The sequence below is a fragment of the Salvelinus sp. IW2-2015 genome, unplaced genomic scaffold, assembly GCF_002910315.2.
Source record: "Salvelinus sp. IW2-2015 unplaced genomic scaffold, ASM291031v2 Un_scaffold990, whole genome shotgun sequence".
NCBI lineage: Eukaryota > Metazoa > Chordata > Actinopteri > Salmoniformes > Salmonidae > Salvelinus > Salvelinus sp. IW2-2015.
The window spans coordinates 368607-388694 of record NW_019942675.1 but is presented as its reverse complement, the minus strand read 5'-3'; the positions used below and the strand labels follow the sequence as shown (position 1 = coordinate 388694).

At 42.9% G+C, this 20088-nt stretch overlaps 1 protein-coding gene across 2 annotated transcripts in view; it reads left to right on the top strand.

Annotated features, from left to right (window-relative positions):
* Positions 1 to 20088, top strand: part of LOC112069339 (ATP-binding cassette sub-family C member 5) — an 85603-nt gene that overhangs the window by 32790 nt on the left and 32725 nt on the right. For both annotated transcript variants that reach the window (XM_024136651.1, XM_024136653.2), the window contains exons 3-8: positions 52 to 197; positions 2795 to 2950; positions 3355 to 3499; positions 8229 to 8462; positions 10215 to 10388; positions 17975 to 18122. In XM_024136651.1, the coding sequence (XP_023992419.1) occupies positions 52 to 197; positions 2795 to 2950; positions 3355 to 3499; positions 8229 to 8462; positions 10215 to 10388; positions 17975 to 18122 (1003 nt within the window). The remainder of the gene's footprint in view (positions 1 to 51; positions 198 to 2794; positions 2951 to 3354; positions 3500 to 8228; positions 8463 to 10214; positions 10389 to 17974; positions 18123 to 20088) is intronic.

Below are 20088 nucleotides of genomic sequence, written 5' to 3'. Positions count from 1 at the left end.
GTTTAAAATGTATCTGCTCTTATTGACAATATTCATCTCCATCAATTCCAGGATGCACTGGAAACGGCGGCAAGGGCAGAGGGTGGTTTGTCCCTGGACGGTGGCGCTCCCTACATGAAAGAGCTGGAGGAGGAAGCAGTGCGGAGCAAATACCAACACAGCATCGGCGTCCTCAAACCTATCCGCTCCACCAGCAAGTAAGCAAGCAGCACCACCACCGAACACTGTTACAGGTGCATATCGGTAGGACCTCGAGTGTTTCCTTTTGAGGCCAAGTGTTTAGGAAAGACTAGGTCCTAGACATACAGTTGAAGTCAGAAGTTTACATAACCTAGTTAATGACTCCAACCTAAGTGTTTCAACCACTCCACAAATTTCTTGTTAACAAACTATAGTTTTGGCAAGTCGGTTAGGACATGTCAAGTCATTTTTCCAACAATTGTTTACAGACAGATTATTTCACTTATAATTCAGTGAATCACAATTCCAGTGGGTCAGAAGTTTACATACACTAAGTTGACTGCCTTTAAATAGCTTGGAAAATTCCAGAAAATGATGTCATGGCTTTAGAAGCTTCTGTTAGGCTAATTGACATAATTTGAGTCAATTGGAGGTGTACCTGTGGATGCATTTCAAGACCTACCTTCAAACTCAGTGCCTCTGATTTCTTTAGATTTTCCCATGATGTCAAGCAATCAAGACATCAGAAAAATAATTGTAAACCTCCACAAGTCTGGTTCATCCTTGGGGGCATTTTCCAAACGCCTGAAGGTACCATGTTCATCTGTACAAACAATAGTACGCAAGTATAAACACCATGGGACCACGCAGCCGTCATACCGCTCAGGAAGGAGACGTGTTCTGTCTCCTAGAGATGAACATACTTTGGTGCAAAAAGTGCAAATCAATCCCAGAACAGCAAAGGACCTTGTGAAGATGCTGTAGGAAACAGGTACAAAAGTATCTATATCCACAGTAAAACGAGATATCATAACCTGAAAGGCCACTCAGCAAGGAAGAAGCCACTGCTCCAAAACCACCATAAAAAGACTACGGTTTGGAACTGCACATGGGGACAAAGATCTTACTTTTTAAAGAACTGTCCTCTGGTCTGATGAAAAAAAAAATAGAACTGTTTGGCCATAATGACCATTGTTATGTTTGGAGGAAAAAAAGGGGGATGCTTGCAAGCAGAAGAACACCATCCCAACCGTGAAGCACGGGGGTGGCAGCATCATGTTATGGGGGTGCTTTGCTGTAAGGGGGGACTGGTGCTCTTCACAAAATAGATGGCACCATGTGAAAGGAAAATTGTGGATTTTTCTTTAGCAACATCAAGACAGGATGTTAAAGCTTGGTCGCAAATGGGTCTTCCAAATGGACAATGACCCCAAGCATACTTCCACAATTGTAGAAAAATAGCTTAAGGACAACAAAGTCAAGGTATTGGAGTGGACATCAAAGCCCTGACCTCAATTCCATAGAAAATTTGTGGGCAGAATTGAAAAAGCGTGTCTGTTACGCACACCTCTTGGAGGGAACACAACACCCTGCTACACGCAACTCCCCATGGAGTGAAAGAGGTATGTGACTGTAGGTGCAGGTAAGGATGACAGAGGCAGAATATATTACCGTTTACAGGGAATTTATTTCCGTCACACGGTAATTTGGGGAAAAGGGGCTGGACAAAGTAAGTAATAGTTAAAGCAAAGATAGTTAAAGCACCCTCTCTCCTACCTTACCTACCCACAACTTACCTAGCACAATAAAATAGAGGGGATGGTCCACCCAGGTCTTTCCTAGTGTGCATAGACATAGTACATACTACGGGTATATGTATACCCGCAGGCCTCTTAATCACTCCCAAGGTGCCTTTCCCTTCCCCCCTGGGAACAAACGATGCAGAATAATACAAACTTAAAGTGAACAATTTCACTTATCAAAAACACAGTCCTATGGCGTACACAAACATCAGCAGGACCGGCTACACAATACTTTACAAAAATTCATACAGACCAACAACGAAACACAGGACATACCAAAACGCTCTCTCTGAGCAACACAGGACATACCAAGAAGCTCTCTCCCCTAACAAAGGAACACTGGCTTTTATCCAGCTGGAAAAGGAGTTTGTAATTGCAGACAGCTGTAGCTGACGAGAGGGCGGGGTCAGCTCCAATCGTTCATCGGGCCGACCAATCAGCTGCTTGGGGGAATCCAGGAAGCCATTTCCTGAAATACACATACCTATACACAAACCCACAACACAGAAACTGGGAAACGTAACAGTGTGCGAGCAAGGAGGCCTACAAACCTGACTAAGTTACACCAGCTCTGTCATGAGGAATGGGCCAAAATTTACCCAACTTATTGTGGGAAGCTTGTGGAAGGCTACCCAAAACGTTTGACCCAAGTTGAACAATTTAAAGGCAATGCTACCAAATACTAATTGAGTATGTAAACTTCTGACCCACCGGGTATGTGATGAAAGAAATAAAAGCTGAAATAAATCATCCTCTTCTATAATTCTGACATTTCACATTCTTAAAATAAAGTGGTGATCCTAACTGACCTAAGACAGGGAATTTTGAAGGATTGTGAAGAACTGAGTTTAAATGTATTTGGCTAAGGTGTATGTAAACTTCCGACTTTATCTGTAGGTGCTCTCTGGCAACATGGTGGCAAGGAATAACTAAGGAGGAAATCTTGAGAGAGAGACTCCTTTTGCTGTACACGATTAGAAGTTCCTCTAACTTTATCTGTCCCCCACAACTCCACCCCACTCCCCCCACAGGCACGAGCACCCGGTGGACAATGCGGGCCTCTTCTCCTTCATGACCTTCAACTGGCTGACCCCGTTGGCCGTTCTCGCCCACCGCAAAGGCCAGCTGCAGCTGGAGGATGTGTGGGCCGTGTCCCAGTTTGAATGCTGCAAGGTCAACCGCCACAGGTCAGTACTGATTGCTGCACATATGGGGTCACAAAGGTCACCCTTCCAAGGATAGGTAATTGAAAGATGCCAAGAACCCGCTTGGCCTGGGTCTCGGCCTCTGTCTTATCTGTCAACATTTTAACTGGTCTTGGTCTGGATCTCAAGAGGTTTGGGTCGGAGTTCTCAACAGTTGTAGTTTTTTCCCCTTAAGAAAACGTGTTTTATTGTTTTATGGACTGTGATAATCAGAATTTAGAGGGGGGATAGTTTCAGAGGAATACAGAGAAAAGGCTGAGACTGGATTTGTACCCATATGTGGTGCCTGACTCTGGCACGACAATTCCAGTCTTGACTCTTAGTGGAGGGAGGATAGAGTGAGTGATTGTTGGTCGACTTTGGTTTGATCACCTGTGTGTGCGCAGGCTGGCCGGCCTGTGGGAGGAGGAGCGCAGGGTGAAAGGGGACGAGGCCTCCCTGTGCGGTGTGGTCTGGGTGTTCTGTCGGACGCGCCTTCTTCTCTCCATCCTCTGCCTCATGGTCACCCAGCTAGCCGGCTTCAGTGGCCCAGTAAGTAATGTATTCTCATCCTTCCCCTGTGGAGGCTTTCTTTCAGTAGCGCTCTCTCCCCCTGCCTCTGTCCCCTTCCCTCCATCAAGGCTGAGGCCTACAGGTGAGTGTTACATGTGTTAAGTTTCTTCTGTCTCAATGTTAACCCTTTACACTCGTGGGAATTGGCCTATATGGATAGGGCTAAATTGAAATGTTTCTTACAGAAGAAATATGAAAAGCATAAGCATGGTAGCAATTGAAAGGGAACAGTTTGGAGATTATGGGAAAATGATGAGACCTAAATTGAGGACACAACCGTTCACCTGACACAAGACTGACTCCAAACATTACACTGTTGATTTTATGTGCATTTTACATTTACTGTACTTTTCGTCGCATTTGTTTATAATGAAATCTGAAAAAACTCTGGATTCATTCAGTAACACGATAAGAAATTTCACGGTTTATGACTCAACTAGTCTTTTTTAGTTTTCCTAGCTGTGCCGTTGAGGAACTAGAGCAAGCACAATTGTATTTGTTTTGTTTGGAACCCAACCCTGCATCTCTGCCATCACACAATTACTGTTGTTTACACAATCCAAAAATGGCCCATTTTATAAATGGCGATCTAGTTCAGGTGGGAATCATTTGAAGCGTGTTCTATTGCCAACATGACCAGCTAAGTTCTAAAATATGATATTAGTGCTAGGCTTCCCTAGGCAGTTCAGAGAAACAGATGGTCATTTTGGGTTGCATAGAAAGAGGTTTGGATACATGAGTACATTCAGGTGAGTATTCTGCAGTGACTTTTTGAACAGAATGAGCCTATGACGCCATGTCATCTAACTGTGGATCAAAAACGTTGACACTAAATATGAGTTTTATGATATTGAAATGTGAAGTGCACATTTGGACTCACAGGTGTTTGGCTTGCTTATATAACGTAAATGTGGTATTTATGATAATCCTTAACGTCTCATCTTTCAAAATGCATCGAGTCCTCTTAATTTACAGCATTTCCCCTCAGACAACAAAGTTGCCCAATAGGCAGGAGGGATGAGCGCAACTTCTAGTCAAGTTCAGGACGGCTGTCAGTGAAAACCGATACAGTGCTATGAAGCGTAGAGCCTGAGCTCTAACGTAATTTATAGCATGTTACTGTACAGCCGCTGTGTTCCAATTTAGGTGCTTATCAGTGCCCAAATCTGCCATTTTCAACCGGTTTACGGGTACGAGTGTAAAGGGCGACACTGTGGTCTGAAATGTGCCTTACTGACCACTCATTCTAAACAAATTAACTGGATACTACAGGAGGGTTATGGAATGGGTTGTTTTGGGTTTTTTACCAATCCAACTCAAATCTGTTTTTCTTTTCTATTCAATGTTGTCATCTTGGATCCATTGTGTCAGGCTTTTTTGAGGAGACTACAATGTTATGGGTTATGGAAATTGTGAATCCTCGTTCTTTAGTTAACAACACCTAGTCAGAAACCATACTCCTGTCTGTCGCCCCCTAGATGGTCTCTGTGACTAGATAAATGACACCTGTTGCAATTGTCCATCCTACAGCTGTTCTTTATGCTATTCAGGTGTTTGTAGGCCTCCTAGGTAAGAACAGGTGCTTTAGAGGGAAGGGTTGTGTTCGTTAGGCACCAAACGGAAAAAAAAAACCGGACTGAAACAGGGAGGAACTACCTGGACACATTTTTGTTATGCGATGCAAAGCGTTTTCTGTTGCGTGTCCTAATGAACACGACCCAGGTGTTAGGGTTAATCGGTCCCATTTTTCCTAGGATAGCCTCTGTCATCCTCCTCTCTTCCACAGGGACCACAGTAAGCCGTCTCTACCTCTGTGCTGTGAAGGGTTGCAAAATTCCCGAAACCTTTCAACAATTCTTAGGTTTTGTGAATTTTCCGGAAAACCCAGAAACTTTGAGAAAGTTTTAGTAATTTTGCAACCCAAGTACTGTGTCATCTGCTCTTAGTATAGCAGCACAGCAACACACCTGTGTCTCTCACCCAGGTTAAAGCAACCCAGCTAGCACAGAATGTTCCTGTAATGTTTCCTAGTGGTTCTCCTTTGGGAATTTGAAAAATAATTTGCCTACAATGTTCTGAGAACGTTATGTTGGTTCAGGAACCTTCCCACAACCTAATGTTTTTTTCCCAGAACGTTAACCAAAATGTGTTAGCTGGGAAGATTATTGTATCACCCCCATTATTATAGATGGGCAGTTTGGGACGGGGTGAGGGCATGGCGTACAAGTGTTTGTGCTCACTGCTCCCCCCCATGCAAGGTGGCGTGTGACAGAGGCTGTTCTTCAGATTCCACAGGGTGTCCGTTTAAACCCCTCGGCGAGAAATAGAGAATGAAGCGGGCAGAGACCCTGGGGGAAGAAAGCCGGAGAGGTAAGGGCATGTTTCTCATGCAGGGATGGATCAAAGTTCTTTCTCTGAAATGTTTCTCTCTCTCTTTCTCTCTCTCTCTCTCTCTTTCTCTCTCTCTCATATAAAACATCTCTTCATAAAAATAACTGATGGGTTACCACAAAGCACTGTAAAATGCTGTTCGTTGTCATTAACATTGTTTTTATTTTTATGTTTGTATGCATGTTCAATGCTGTTTTGTTTTTCTTGATTTAACACTGATAACGATCTGCTGTTATAAACAAACTTCCACCCAAATGCTCAGTCAGACTTTCATATTAGTGTCTCAGACAATCGACCCGGTTTTCCCCCTAAATGCGAGGTGTTGTTGGACTGTTCAGGCTAGAGGGGGGAGATACAAAATACTAGACTTGTATCTACAGACTCTTCCTTTTTGGGGCCTCATAATCCCCCCTCACTAAAAGCCAGGTTGACCTGGTCCGCTGGTGGAACACCATTTCTCTAGGATCAGTGCCAGTGGCGCAGGGCAGAGGGGCTTTCGGTTCTATTCTTATTATTGCCCACCCTCTTCCCCCTCTTTGGATCTTTGGACAATGACCTAACACAACTAAATATGAGATGTCACACATCTCAACCAAGAGGACTAGAAACGTAAACAAAACAAACTAAAAGACTGAGGCTAAACCTTTCAAAACTCTGTTGACCTGATCGTGTGCCTCTGATGTGAAATGCATTTGTTACTCTTTCCTGCTGGATCTGATCAGCTGTTTTTTGTTGTTGTTGACCTGTTTATGATTTAATTACATGTGTGCTGTTTGTGCAATTTAAAAAAATAGTTTACACAAATGGTTTCACGGTTTCTATTTGCCTATTTCAATAAAACGTGCATTTATCAACAATTTAGGTTTGCTGACACTCCCTGGTTGTGGACTGATTAACTTGTAGAATTGATTGTTGGTATATCGTCAGTATGTGTGTGTGGAATCCAGACTTTTTTTCCCTATTCGCTTTGCTCAGTCTTTCTCAATTGTATAATCTGCTTCCAGGCCTATTAGACATACACTACCGTTCAAAAGTTTGGGGTCACTTAGAAATTTGTCCATTAAAATACTGTAACATCAAATTGATCCGAAATACAGTGTTGACATTCTTAATTTTGTTAATGACTATTGTAGCTGAAAACTGCAGACTTTAACAAAAATGGAATATCTACATAGGCATACAGAGGCCCATTATCAGCAACCATCACTCTTGTGTTCCAATGGCACATTGTGTTAGCTAATCCAAATTGATCATTTTAAAAGGCTAATTGATCATTAGAAAACCCTTTTGCAATTATGTTAGCACAGCTGAAAACTGTCGTCCTGATTAAAGAAGCAATAAAATTGGCCTTCTTTAGACTAGTTGAGTATCTGGAGCATCAGCATCTATGGGTTCGATTACAGTCTCAAAATGGCCAGAAACAAAGCACTTTCTTCTGAAACTCGTCAGTCTATTCTTGTTCTGAGAAATGAAAGCTATTCTATGCAAGAAATTTCTCAGTTGTGCACCGGGGCCTCCCACTCCTCTTTCTATTCTGTTTAGAGACAGTTTGCGCTGTTCTGTGAAGGGAGTAGTACACAGCGTTGTACGTTATCTTCAGTTTCTTGGCAATTTCTCACATGGAATAGCCTTCATTTCTCAGAACAAGAATAGACTGACAAATTCAAGAAAGTTCTTTGTTTCTGGCCATTTTGAGCCTGTAATCGAACCCACAAATGCTGACGCTCCAGATACTCAACTACTCTAAAGAAGGCCAATTTTATTGCTTCTTTAATCAGGACGACAGTTTTCAGCTGTGCTAACATAATTGCAAAAGGGTGCTGACAAATGCTGACGCTCCAGATACTCAACAAGGACATTTCTAAGTGACCCCCAAATTTTTAACGGTAGTGTAACTGCACGGCCCCCCACTCAATGTGACTGTAGGTATAATGTCTGAAGGTATCATCAATGAATGTCTGAATCGGTTTACCTGATGATGCAAACAATAGGAAATGTCATGTTGGAATGGGTTTCTCAGTTCACTGTTTCTCTTATTCTCTTTTTAAAGGATCTTAACAAAATCTTAGCAAAGGGTGAGAGCTGAAACTAAAGAAAAAGTATTCTATCTCTAATCAGTAGAGCCTGTTCAACTTCCCTCTTCAGATGATTATTGGTAGTCATGGCATGACGGCTTTAGCTAGTCTTGAATTAGTAGATGTCCATGATGATGATGGCACTTGTGTAGATGTCTCTTGGACATGGTGCTTCTGTCAATCACGTGTCCTGTGCTCTCATCTTTTCCCCTCCTCATCCCTGCCCTCTCCACTCCTGCTAGGCCTTTGTGGTGAAGCGTCTGTTGGAGTACACAGAGCAGGCAGAGCCCGATCTTCCATACGGCCTGCTGCTGGTCGTGGGGCTGCTGTGCACCGAGCTGGTCCGCTCCTGGTCACTGGCGCTCACCTGGGCCCTCAACTACCGCACAGGCACCCGCCTGCGGGGAGCCATCCTCACCATGGCCTTCCACAAGATCCTCCGGCTCCGCAGCATCCGAGACAAATCCATGGGACAGGTGGGACCACCAGACAGGGGCTTCACGCAAATATTTTTTATTTAACCTCTTATGGCTGAGATCGGCTAAGATCCCGTTAACGGAATCGATATGACAACAGCCAGTGAAAGTTCAGTGTGCCAAATTCAAGACAACAGAAATCACATCATTAAAATTCCTCAAACATAGAAGTATTTTACACCATTTTAAAGATAAACTTGTTGTTAATCCCACCACAGTGTCCGATTTCAAAAAGGCTTTACGACGAAAGCACAACATATCATTATGTTAGGTCAGCACCTATTCACAGAAAAACACAGCCATTTTTCCAGCCAAAGAGTGTAGTCACAAAAAGCAGAAATAGAGATCAAATTAATCACTAACCTTTGATGATCTTCATCAGATGACACTCATAGGACTTCATGTTACACAATACATATATGTTGTGTTTGATAAAGTGCATATTTATATCCAAAAATCTCAGTTTACATTGGCGCGTTACGTTTAGTAATGTTTTGCTTCCAAAACATCCGATGATTTTGCAGAGAGCCACATCAATTTACAGAAATAGTCATCATAAACTTTAATATAAGATACAAGTGTTATGCACAGTATTAGAGATATTCTTCTCCTTAATGCAACCAGATTTCGAAAAAGCAAACCATGCAATAATCTGAGTACAGCGCTCAGACACAAAACCAAGCCATACAGATATCCGAGTCAACAGAAGCCAGAAATAGCATTATAAATATTCACTTACCTTTGATCTTCATCAGAATGCACTCCCAGGAATCCCAGTTCCACAATAAATGTTTGATTTGTTGGATAAAGTACATAATTTATGTCCAAATACCTCCTTTTTTTTCACGCGTTTAGCCCAGTAATCCAAATTCATGAGGCACGAGAAGACAAAGTACAAAAGTTCCGTTACAGTCCGTAGAAACATGTCAAACGATGTATAGAATCAATCTTTCGGATGTTTTTATCATAAATCTTCAATAATGTTTCAACCGGAGAATTCCTTTGTCTTCAGAAATGCAACGGAACGCAAGCGAACTCTCACGTGAACGCGCGTGGTCAGCTCATGGCACTCTGCCAGACCCCTGACTCTAAGAGCCCTCATTCCTTCCTCCTTCACAGTAGAAGCATCAAACAAGGTTCTAAAGACTGTTGACATCTAGTGGAAGCCTTAGGAAGTGCAATATGACCAATATCCCACTGTATATTTGATAGGCAATGAGTTGAAAAACTACAAACCTCAGATTTCCCACTTCCTGGTTGGATTTTTTCTCAGGTTTTTGCCTGCCATTTGAGTTCTGTTATACTCACAGACATCATCCAAACAGTTTTAGAAACTTCAGAGTGTTTTCTATCCGAATATATTAATAATATGCATATCTTAGCTTCTGGGACTGAGTAGCAGGCAGTTTACTCTGGGCACCTTATTCATCCAAGCTACTCAATACTGCCCCCAGCCATAAGAAGTTTTAAGAGAACTGGGCTGGTGAGATGGGGTGGGGGGACTGGGGTGAGATAATGGTTAGCCTCACAATAATGCTAGCTCTCATTTAGGCTCAACCTTTTCAGATGTTGCTTATCATTAGTCTGAATGAGAAACCCACCTTTAATACAGTACTAGCATTGCAAAACAGTTTGCTATTGTTTCCGAAACACATGATTTGCAATGCAATACAATGTGCATGCAGAGTAAGAGATAGAGATGGTGTAGTTCTGTACTGATGTAAGTGTCTATCGCACTCTCTCTCTCTGCAGTTGATCAACATGTGTTCTAACGACGGCCAGCGGATGTTTGAGGCGGCGGCTGTGGGCAGTCTGCTGGCAGGCGGGCCTCTTATTGCTGTGCTGGGGATGGGCTTCAACCTGGCTATCCTGGGGCCCACCTCCTTACTGGGCTCTGCAGTCTTTATCCTCTTCTACCCTGCTATGGTGAGCAACCCACATGCATACATACAGTACCAGTCAAATGTTTGGACACACCTACTCATTACAGTTTTTTTTTTTTTTTTTTACTATTTTCTACATTGTAGAATAATAGTGAAGACCTCAAAACTATGAAATAACACACATGGAATCATGTAGTAACCAAAAAAGTGTTAAACAAATCAAAATACATTTTATACGTGAGATTCTTCAAAGTAGCCACCCTTTGCCTTGATGACAGCTTTGCACACTCTTGGCATTCTCTCAACCAGCTTCACCTGGAATGCTTTTCCAACAGTCTTGTGGAAGTTCCCACATATGCTGAGCACTTGTTGGCTGCTTTTCCTTCACTCTGCAGTCCAACTCATCCCAAGCCATCTCAATTGGGTTGAGGTCGGGTGATTGTGGAGGCCAGGTCATCTGATGCAGCATTCCATCACTCTCCTTCTTGGTCAAATAGCCCTTACACAGCCTAGAGGTTTGTTGGGTCATTGTCCTGTTGAAAAACAAATGGTAGTCCCACTAAACTCAAACCAGATGGGATGGCGTATCGCTGCAGAATGCTCTGGTAGCCATGCTGGTTAAGTGTGCTTTGAATTCTAAATAAATCACAGACTGTGTCACCAGCAAAGCACCATCACACCTCCTCTATGCTTCACGGTGGGAAACACACATGCAGAGATTATTCGTTCACCTACTCTGCGTCTCACAAAGACATGGCGGTTGGAACCAAAAATCTCAAATTTGGACTCATCAGACCAAAGGACAGATTTCCACCTGTCTAATGTCCCTTGCCCGTGTTTCTAGGCCCAAATAAGTCTCTTATTCTTATTGGTGTTCATTAGTAGTGGTTTCTTTGAAGGCCTGATTCATGCAGTCTCCTCTGAACAGTTGATGTTGAGATGTGTCTGTTACTTGAACTCTGTGAAGCATTTATTTGGGCTGCAATTTCTGAGGCTGGTAACTCTAATGAACTTATCCTCTGCAACAGAGGTAACTCTGGGTCTTCATTTCCTGTGGCGGTCCTCATGAGAGCCAGTTTCATCATAGCGCTTGATGGTTTTTGCGACTGCATTTGAAGAAACTTTCAAAGTTCTTGACATTTCCCGCATTGACTGTCTTAAAGTAATGATGGGCTGTCGTTTCTCTTTGCTTATTTGAGCTGTTCTTGCCAGAATATGGACTTTTAGGTCTTTTACCTAAAAGGGTTATCTTCTGTTAATCAAATCAAATGTTATTTATCACATGCGCCAAATGCAGTGAAAGGCTTACTTACAAGCCCTTAATAACTCGACCTACATGTACATAATTACCTCCATTACCTCTACACCGGTGCCCCCCTCACATTGACACATTGACTCTTTACCAGTACCCGCTGTATACAGCCCAGCTATTGTTATTTACTGCTGCTCTTCAATGATTTGTTATTCTTATCTCTTACTTTTTTAGGGATTTTCTTAAAACTACATTGTTGGTTAAAGTGACTATGCATAGATAATAACAGAGAGTAGCAGCAGCGTAGGGGGGTTGGGGGGGGGGCAATGCAAATAGGCTGGGTAGCCATTTGATTAGCTGTTCAGGAGTCTTACGGCTTGGGGGTAGAAGCTGTTTAGAAGCCTATTGGACCTAGACTTGGCGCTCCGCAACCGCTTGCCGTGCGGTAGCAGAGAGAACAGTCTATGACTCTTTGAACATTTTTAGGGCCTTCCTCTGACATCGCCTGGTATAGAGGTGCTGGATGGCCCTCTGTAGTGCCTTGCGGTCGGAGGCCGAGCAGTTGCCATACCAGGCAGTGATGCAACCCGTCATGTTACTCTTGATGGTGCAGCTGTAAAACCTTTTGAAGATCTGAAGACCCATGCCAAATCTTTTCAGTCTCCTTAGGGGGAATAGGTTTTGTTGTGCCCTCTTCACAACTGTCTTGGTGTGCTTGGACCATGTTAGTATGTTGGTGATGTGGTCGCCAAGGAACTTGTACCTCTCAACCTGCTCCACTACAGCCCCGTCGATGAGAATGGGGCGTGCTCGGTCCTCTTTTTCCTGTAGTCCACAATCATCTCATTTGTCTTGATCACGTTGAGGGAGAGGTTGTTGTCCTGGCACCACACGATCAGGTCTCTGACCTCCTCCCTATAGGCTATCTCATCGTTGTCGGTGATCAGGCTACCACTGTTGTGTCATCAGCTAACTTAATGATGGTGTTGGAGTCGTGCCTGGCCGTGCAGTCATGAGTGAACAGGGAGTAGAGGAGGGGACTGAGCACGCACCCCTGAGGGGCCCCCGTGTTGAGGATCAGTGTGGCAGATGTGTTGTTAGCTACCCTTACCACCTGGGGGCGGCCCGTCAGGAAGTCCAGGATCCAGTTGCAGAGGGAGGTGTTTAGTCCCAGGGTCCTTAGCTTAGTGATGAGCTTTGCGTGTACTATGGTTTTGAACGCCGAGCTGTAGTCAATGAATAGCATTCTCACATAGGTGTTCCTTTTGTCCAGGTGGGAAAGGGCAGTGTGGAGTGCAATAGAGATTGCATCATCTATGGATCTGTTGGTGCGGTATGCAAATTGGAGTGGTTCTAGGGCAGTGGTCACCAACCTTTTCTGAGTCAAGATCACTTTCTGAGTCAAAATGCATGCAGAGATGTACTGCTCTGATTTTTTTTAATTAACATGACTTAAAAAATGTAAGCCTATCCAACAATAGCCAATTAAAAACAGTAATGTAGCAATGAGGTTAGTGCAGTAAGCTATATGCCCAATACATTATCACAGCATACTGGCTTTGCTTGAATTTACCTGCCAATGCATTGTTTGGGACATTTTTTTTTATTATTTCAAAATTTGAGGTAGGCTATATAATCACACCGGTAATAGATCCATTGTTGTATTACTTGTGAGGCACAGCTGCGTGAGCATACATTTAAATAATTCGCTTTTTATTTTACTGGGCTGATGATGCCTGCATCTGATGGTCAGTCTCAGCGGAGGGAGAGAGCAGCAGACTGAGGGGTCCGTCTCTCAACATCCCTCCGTTCTCCCTGTCCCCCATTGACACTGACCAAAAAGGGACACCGTCTTCCAGCTGATGGCGAAACTCGACTCGCACCGCATTATTTCTGCCTCATGCACAAATTCATGTTGTTACTCCTATGAACAGAGAAAGTGAAATATTCCTTGATATTAAAAAAGGCCCAAGTCGCTAATAATAACAAGGGAAGCCTGTAGATACACTTTCCTACTCATTCATTACTGCTGCACTGCTTGTTGTAGCGCTGAGTGAAAATTGGAAGAATGCACATTTTATGGGTTATAAAAGTATGAATACAAAGTATTGACAGTGCTGAGTAAGAACTTAAACATGAACTCAGCTCTTTGCTGTATTCGTTGACAGTCTCTCTCGAGTCATGGTTTTAAACGTTTTGAAATCTCACAGTATCAATTTTGCCGTAGCATTTTTTTATGCCTGCTACGTTACTGCAGACTCGGTCATCTGAGCAATCTGATTGGCCAGCGGTGGCATAGTGCTCTTGATTTCCTCTCCAGGCCCACCGGGAAAGCAGAGTTTGTACCTTCAGACACATGAAATGGCAACAGTTTTTCTAACCAGCGAGCAGGGCAGCTGAATTAGCTGCACCTACCACCAAGGCTTTATCGTTGGGTTTTTTACAGAAGTGTTTGCCAATCGACTAGAAAAGCCTTGGGGATCGACAAGTCGATCGCGATCGACCGGTTGGTGACCACTGGTCTAGGGTTTCTGGGATAATGGTATTGACGTGCGCCATGATCAGCCTTTCAAAGCATTTCATGGCTACAGATGTGAGTGCTACGGGTCGGTAGTCATTTAGGCAGGTTACCTTTGTGTTCTTGGGCACAGAGACTATGGCGGTCTGCTTGAAACATGTTGGTATTACAGACTCAGACAGGGAGAGGTTGAAAATGTCAGTGAAGACACTTACCAGTTGGTCAGCACATGCTCAGAGTACACGTCCTGGTAATCCATCTGGCCCAGCGGCCTTGTGAATGTTAACCTGTTTAAAGGTCTTACTCACATCGGCTGCGGAGAGCGTGATCACACAGTTGTCCGGAACAGCTGATGCTCTCATGCATGTTTCAGTGTTACTTGCCTCGAAGCGAGCATAGAAGTTATTTAGCTCGTCTGGTAGGCTCGTGTCATTGGGCAGCTCTCGGCTGTGCTTCCCTTTGTAGTCTGTAATAGTTTGCAAGCTCTGCCACATCCGACGAGTGTCAGAGCCGGTGTAGTACGATCCGATTTTTGTCCTGTATTGACACTTTGCCTGTTTGATGGTTCATTGGAGGGCATAGCGGGATTTCTTATAAGCTTCCAGGTTAGAGTCCCGCTCCTTGAAAGCAGCAGCTCAGTGCGAATGTTGCCTGTAATCCATGGCTTCTGGTTGGGGTATGTAGGTACGGTCACTGTGGGGACGACATCCTCAATGCACTTATTGATAAAGCCAGTGACTGGTGTGGTGTACTCCTCAATGCCATTGGAAGAATCCCGGAACATATTCCAGTCTGTGCTAGCAAAACAGTTCTGTAGTTTAGCATCTGCTTCATCTAACCACTTTTTTATAGACCGAGTCACTGGTGCTTCCTGCTTTAATTTTTGCTTGTAAGCAGGAATCAGGAGGATAGAGTTATGGTCATATTTGCCAAATGGAGGGTGAGGGAGAGCTTTGTATGCATCTCTGTGTGTGGAGTAAATGTGGTCTAATTTTTCCCCCTCGGTTTGCACATTTAACATGCTGATAGAAATTACATTCGTGGCCAAAAGTTTTGAGAATGACACAAATATTAATTTTCACAAAGTCTGCTGCCTCAGTGTCTTTAGATATTTTTGCGTGTTACTATGGAATACTCAAGTATAATTACAAGCATTTCATAAGTGTCAAGGCTTTTATTGACAATTACATGAAGTTGATACAAAGAGTCAATATTTGCAGTGTTGACCCTTCTTTTTCAAGACCTCTGCAATCCACCCTGGCATGCTGTCAATTAACTTCTGGGCCACATTCTGACTGACGGCAGGCCATTCTTGCATAACCAATGCTTGGAGTTTGGAGAATTTGTGGTTTTTTGTTTGTCCACCGCTCTTGAGGATTGACCACAAGTTCTCAACGAGATTAAGGTCTGGGGAGTTTCCTGGCCATGGACCCACAATATCGATGTTTTGCCCCCCGAGGCACTTAGTTATCACTTTTGCCTTATGGCAAGGTGCTTCATCATGCTGGAAAAAGTCATTGTTCGTCACCAAACTATTTCTGGATGGTTGGGAGAAGTTGCTCTCGGAGGATGTGTTGGTACCATTCTTTATTCATGGCTGTGTTTGGCAAAATTGTGAGTGAGCACTCCCTTGGCTGAGAAGCAACCCCACAAATGAATGGTCTCAGGATGCTTTACTGTTGGCATGACACAGGACTGATGGTAGCGCTCACCTTGTCTTCTCCGGACAAGCTTTTTTCTGGATGCCCCAAACAATCGGAAAGGGGATTCATCAGAGAAAATGGCTTTACCCAGTCCTCAGCAGTCCAATCCCTGTACTTTCTGCAGCATATCGTTGTCCCTGATGTTTTTCCTGGAGAGAAGTGGCTTCTTTGCTGCCCTTCTTGACACCAGGCCATCCTCCAAAAGTCTTCGCCTCACTGTGCGTGCAGATGCACTCACACCTGCCTGTTGCCATTCCTGAGCAAGCTCTGTACTGGTGGTGCCCCGATCCCGCAGCTGAATCAACTTTAGGAGACGGTCCTGGCGCTTGCTGGACTTTCTTGGGCGCCCTGAAGCCTTCTTCACAAAAATTGAACCGCTCTCCTAGAAGTTCTTGATAATCCGATAAATGGTTGATTTAGGTGCAATCTTACTGGCACCAATATCCTTGCCTGTGAAGCCCTTTTTGTGCAAAGCAATGATGACGGCACGTGTTTCCTTGCAGGTAACCATGGTTGACAGAGGAAGAACAATGATTCCAAGCACCACCCTCCTTTTGAAGCTTCCAGTCTGTTATTCGAACTCAATCAGTATGACAGAGTGATCTCCAGTCTTGTCCTCGTCAACACTCGCACCTCTGTTAACGAGAGAATCACTGACATGATGTCAGCTGGTCCTTTTGTGGCAGGGCTGAAATGCAGTGGAAATGTTTTTGGGGGATTCAGTTCATTTGCATGGCAAAGAGGGACTTTGCAATTCATCTGATCACTCTTCATAACATTCTGGAGTGTATGCAAATTGCCATCATACAAACTGAGGCAGCAGACTTTGTGAAAATGTATATTTGTGTCATTCTCAAAACTTTTGGCCACGACTGTAGGTAAAACTGATGAAAGTTTCCCTGCATTAAAGTCACCGGCCACTAGGAGCGCCGCCTCTGGATGAGCATTTTCCTGTTTGCTTATAGCGGAATACAGCTCATTGAGTGTGGTTTTAGTGCAATCCTCTGGTCTGTGGTGGTATGTAGACAGCTACAAAAAATACAGAAGAAAACTCTCTAGTTGGATAGTGTGGTCTACAGCTTATCATGAAATACTCTACCTCAGGCGAGCAAAATCCTGAGACTTCCTAAGATATCATGCACCAGCTATTGTTTACAAATATGCATAGGCCCCCGCCCCGTATCTTACCAGAGGCTGCTGTTCTGTCCTGCCGATAGAGTGTATAACCCACCAGCTGTATGTTCTTAATGTCATCGTTCAGCCACGACTTGGTGAAACATAAGATATTACAGTTTTTAATGTCCCGTTGGTAGGATACACATGCTTTCAGTTCGTCCCATTTATATTCCAGCGATTGAACGTTAGCTAGCAGAACGGAAGGCAAGGGAAGATTAGCCATTTGTCGCCTGATCCTCACAAGGCATCCTGATCTCTTTCCACAAAACCTACATTTCCTTTTCCAGCAAATCACGGGGATCTGGTTCTGGTCGGGTGTCTGTAGCATATTCCTCGCGTCCGACTCATTGAAGAAGAACTCCTCGTCCAATTTGAGTTGAGTAATCCCAGTTCTGATTCCAGAAGCTCTTTTCGGTCATAAGAGACGTTTGTGGAAACATTATGTACAAAACAAGTTACGAACAACGCGAAAAAACAAACAAAATAGCATGGTTGGTTAAGATCCGATAAGACGGCAGCCATATTTCCATACCTTGTCACAACAGAACTGATTGGCTCAAACGCATTAAGAAGGAAAGAAATTCCACAAATGTACTTTTAACAAGGCATTCCAGGTGACTACCTCTTGAAGCTGGTTGAGAGAATGTGCAAAGCTGTGTGCAAAGCTGTCATTAAGGCAAAGGGTGACTACTTTGACGAATCTCAAATATCAAATATATTTTGATTTGTTGAACACTTTTTTTGGTTGCTACATGATTCCATATGTGTTATTTCATAGTTTTGATGTCTTCACTATTGTTCTACAATGTAGAAAATAGTAAAAATCAAGAAAGACCCTTGAATGAGTAGGTGTGTCCAAACTTTTGACTGGTACTGTACATGCATACAGACGTTAATATATATATATATACACATACAGAGCAACCGACCGATGAAAATACATTATATAACAACATTTCACTGTGTGTTCCCTGCTTCAGATGTTCAGCTCAAGGCTGACGGCCTACTTCAGGAGGAAGGGCGTGGCCGTGACGGACCGACGGGTGCAGAAGATGAACGAGATCCTCAACTACATCAAGTTCATCAAGATGTATGCCTGGGTCAAGGCCTTCTCCCAGGATGTGCGCAGTAAGTGCTGTGTGTGAGATTTAATTGATCAATTAGCTGGTTGACTGTCTGACTGAATGACTGGTGACTTTCCATGTAAACAGATTTTGGTCTGGTGTTTTAATCTCAGGAACCACATCAATATCATGGCAATCTTAGATGAAGACCAGTGACTGACGGACTGAGTGGCTGGCTGACTGACTCATTGCACGCGTTCGAGCAGATCTGTTCTGTGAAGTGTCGTGTCTTCGGCATTATTTAAAGTGAAGACTATTTTATCAAATCAATTCTCTGTAATTATTATTACGTGATTAAACTAATCATGGAAATGGAATTAACTAGGAAGTCGGGCACCAAGGAAAATCTTCACATTACAAAGTTATAATTTTCCTAATATAACTCTTCAGATATTTTAATATCTGATCAATTAGTCTTCTTATTAATGAATTATTCTTTACCTAACGTTAGTCTCAGTCCAAACGTCGTAAATTGTTGGTTATCTGCACGAACCCAGCCTTTACTATGAATCATCCATACACCAATTGTCTTAATAATTGATTTACTAACTAACTAAATAATCACGGACATGCATAAACACTCAAACAGTAGATATGGTTACAAGGAAATGATAGGGGAGGTTCCCTAGTGGGCTAAGCCAATATGACGGCTTGGTGGACAAAGGGAAGTGGGTGTGGACTAGAGGTCGACCGATTATGAGAGGACCAAAAAAAGCCGATACCGATTAATCAGACGATTTTTTATTTTTTTTATATATATATATTTGTAATAATGACAATTACAATACTGAATGAACACTTATTTTAACTTAATATAATTCATCAATAAAATAAATTTAGTCTCAAATAAATAATGAAACATGTTCAAATAATGCAAAAACAAAGTGTTGGAGAAGAAAGTAAAAGTGCAATATGTGCCATGTAAAAAAGCTAATGTTTAAGTTCCTTGCTCAGAACATATGAAAGCTGGTGGTTCCTTTTAACATGAGTCTTCAATATTCCCAGTTAATAAGTTTTAGGACTATTATAGGACTATTTCTCTCTATACCATTTGTATTTCATATACCTTTGACTATTGGATGTTCTAATAGGTACTTTAGTATTGCCAGCCTAATCTCGGGAGTTGATAGGCTTGAAGTCATAAACAGCGCAATCCTTGAAGCACAGCGAAGAGCTGCTGGAAAATGCAGGAAAGTGCTTGTTTGAATGAAGGCTTACGAGCCTGTTGCTGCCTACCACCACTCAGTCAGACTGCTCTATCAAATCATAGACTTACTTATAATATAATAACACACAGAAATACGAGCCTTAGGTCATTAATATGGTCAAATACGGAAACTATCATTTTGAAAACAAACGTTTATTCTTTCAGTGAAATACGGAACCGTTCCGTATTTTATCTAACGGGTGGCATCCCTAAGTCTAAATATTGCTGTTACATTGCACAACCTTCAGTGTTATGACATAATTATGTACAATTCTGGCAAATTAATTACGGTCTTTGTTTGGAAGAAATGGTCTTCACACAGTTCGCAATGAGCCAGGCAGCCCAAACTGCTGCATATACCGTGACTCTGCTTGCACAGAACGCAAGAGAAGAGACACAATTTCCTAGTTTATGGAAATTCATGTTATGGGGGCAATATTAACTGAATATGCAGTTTTAAGAAAGGCATTGATGTTTATGGTTAGGTACACATTGGTGCAACGACAGTGCTTTTTTCGCGAATGCGCTTGTTAAATCTCACGTTTGGCGAAGTAGGCTGTGACTCGATGATAAATTAACAGGCACCGCATTGATTATATGCAACGCAGGACAAACTAGATAAACTAGTAATATCATCAACCATGTGTAGTTAACTAGTGATTATGTTAAGAATGATTGTTTTTTATAAGATAAGTTCAATGCTAGCTAGCACCTTACCTTGGCTCCTTTCTGCACTCGTATAACAGGTAGTCAGCCTGCCACG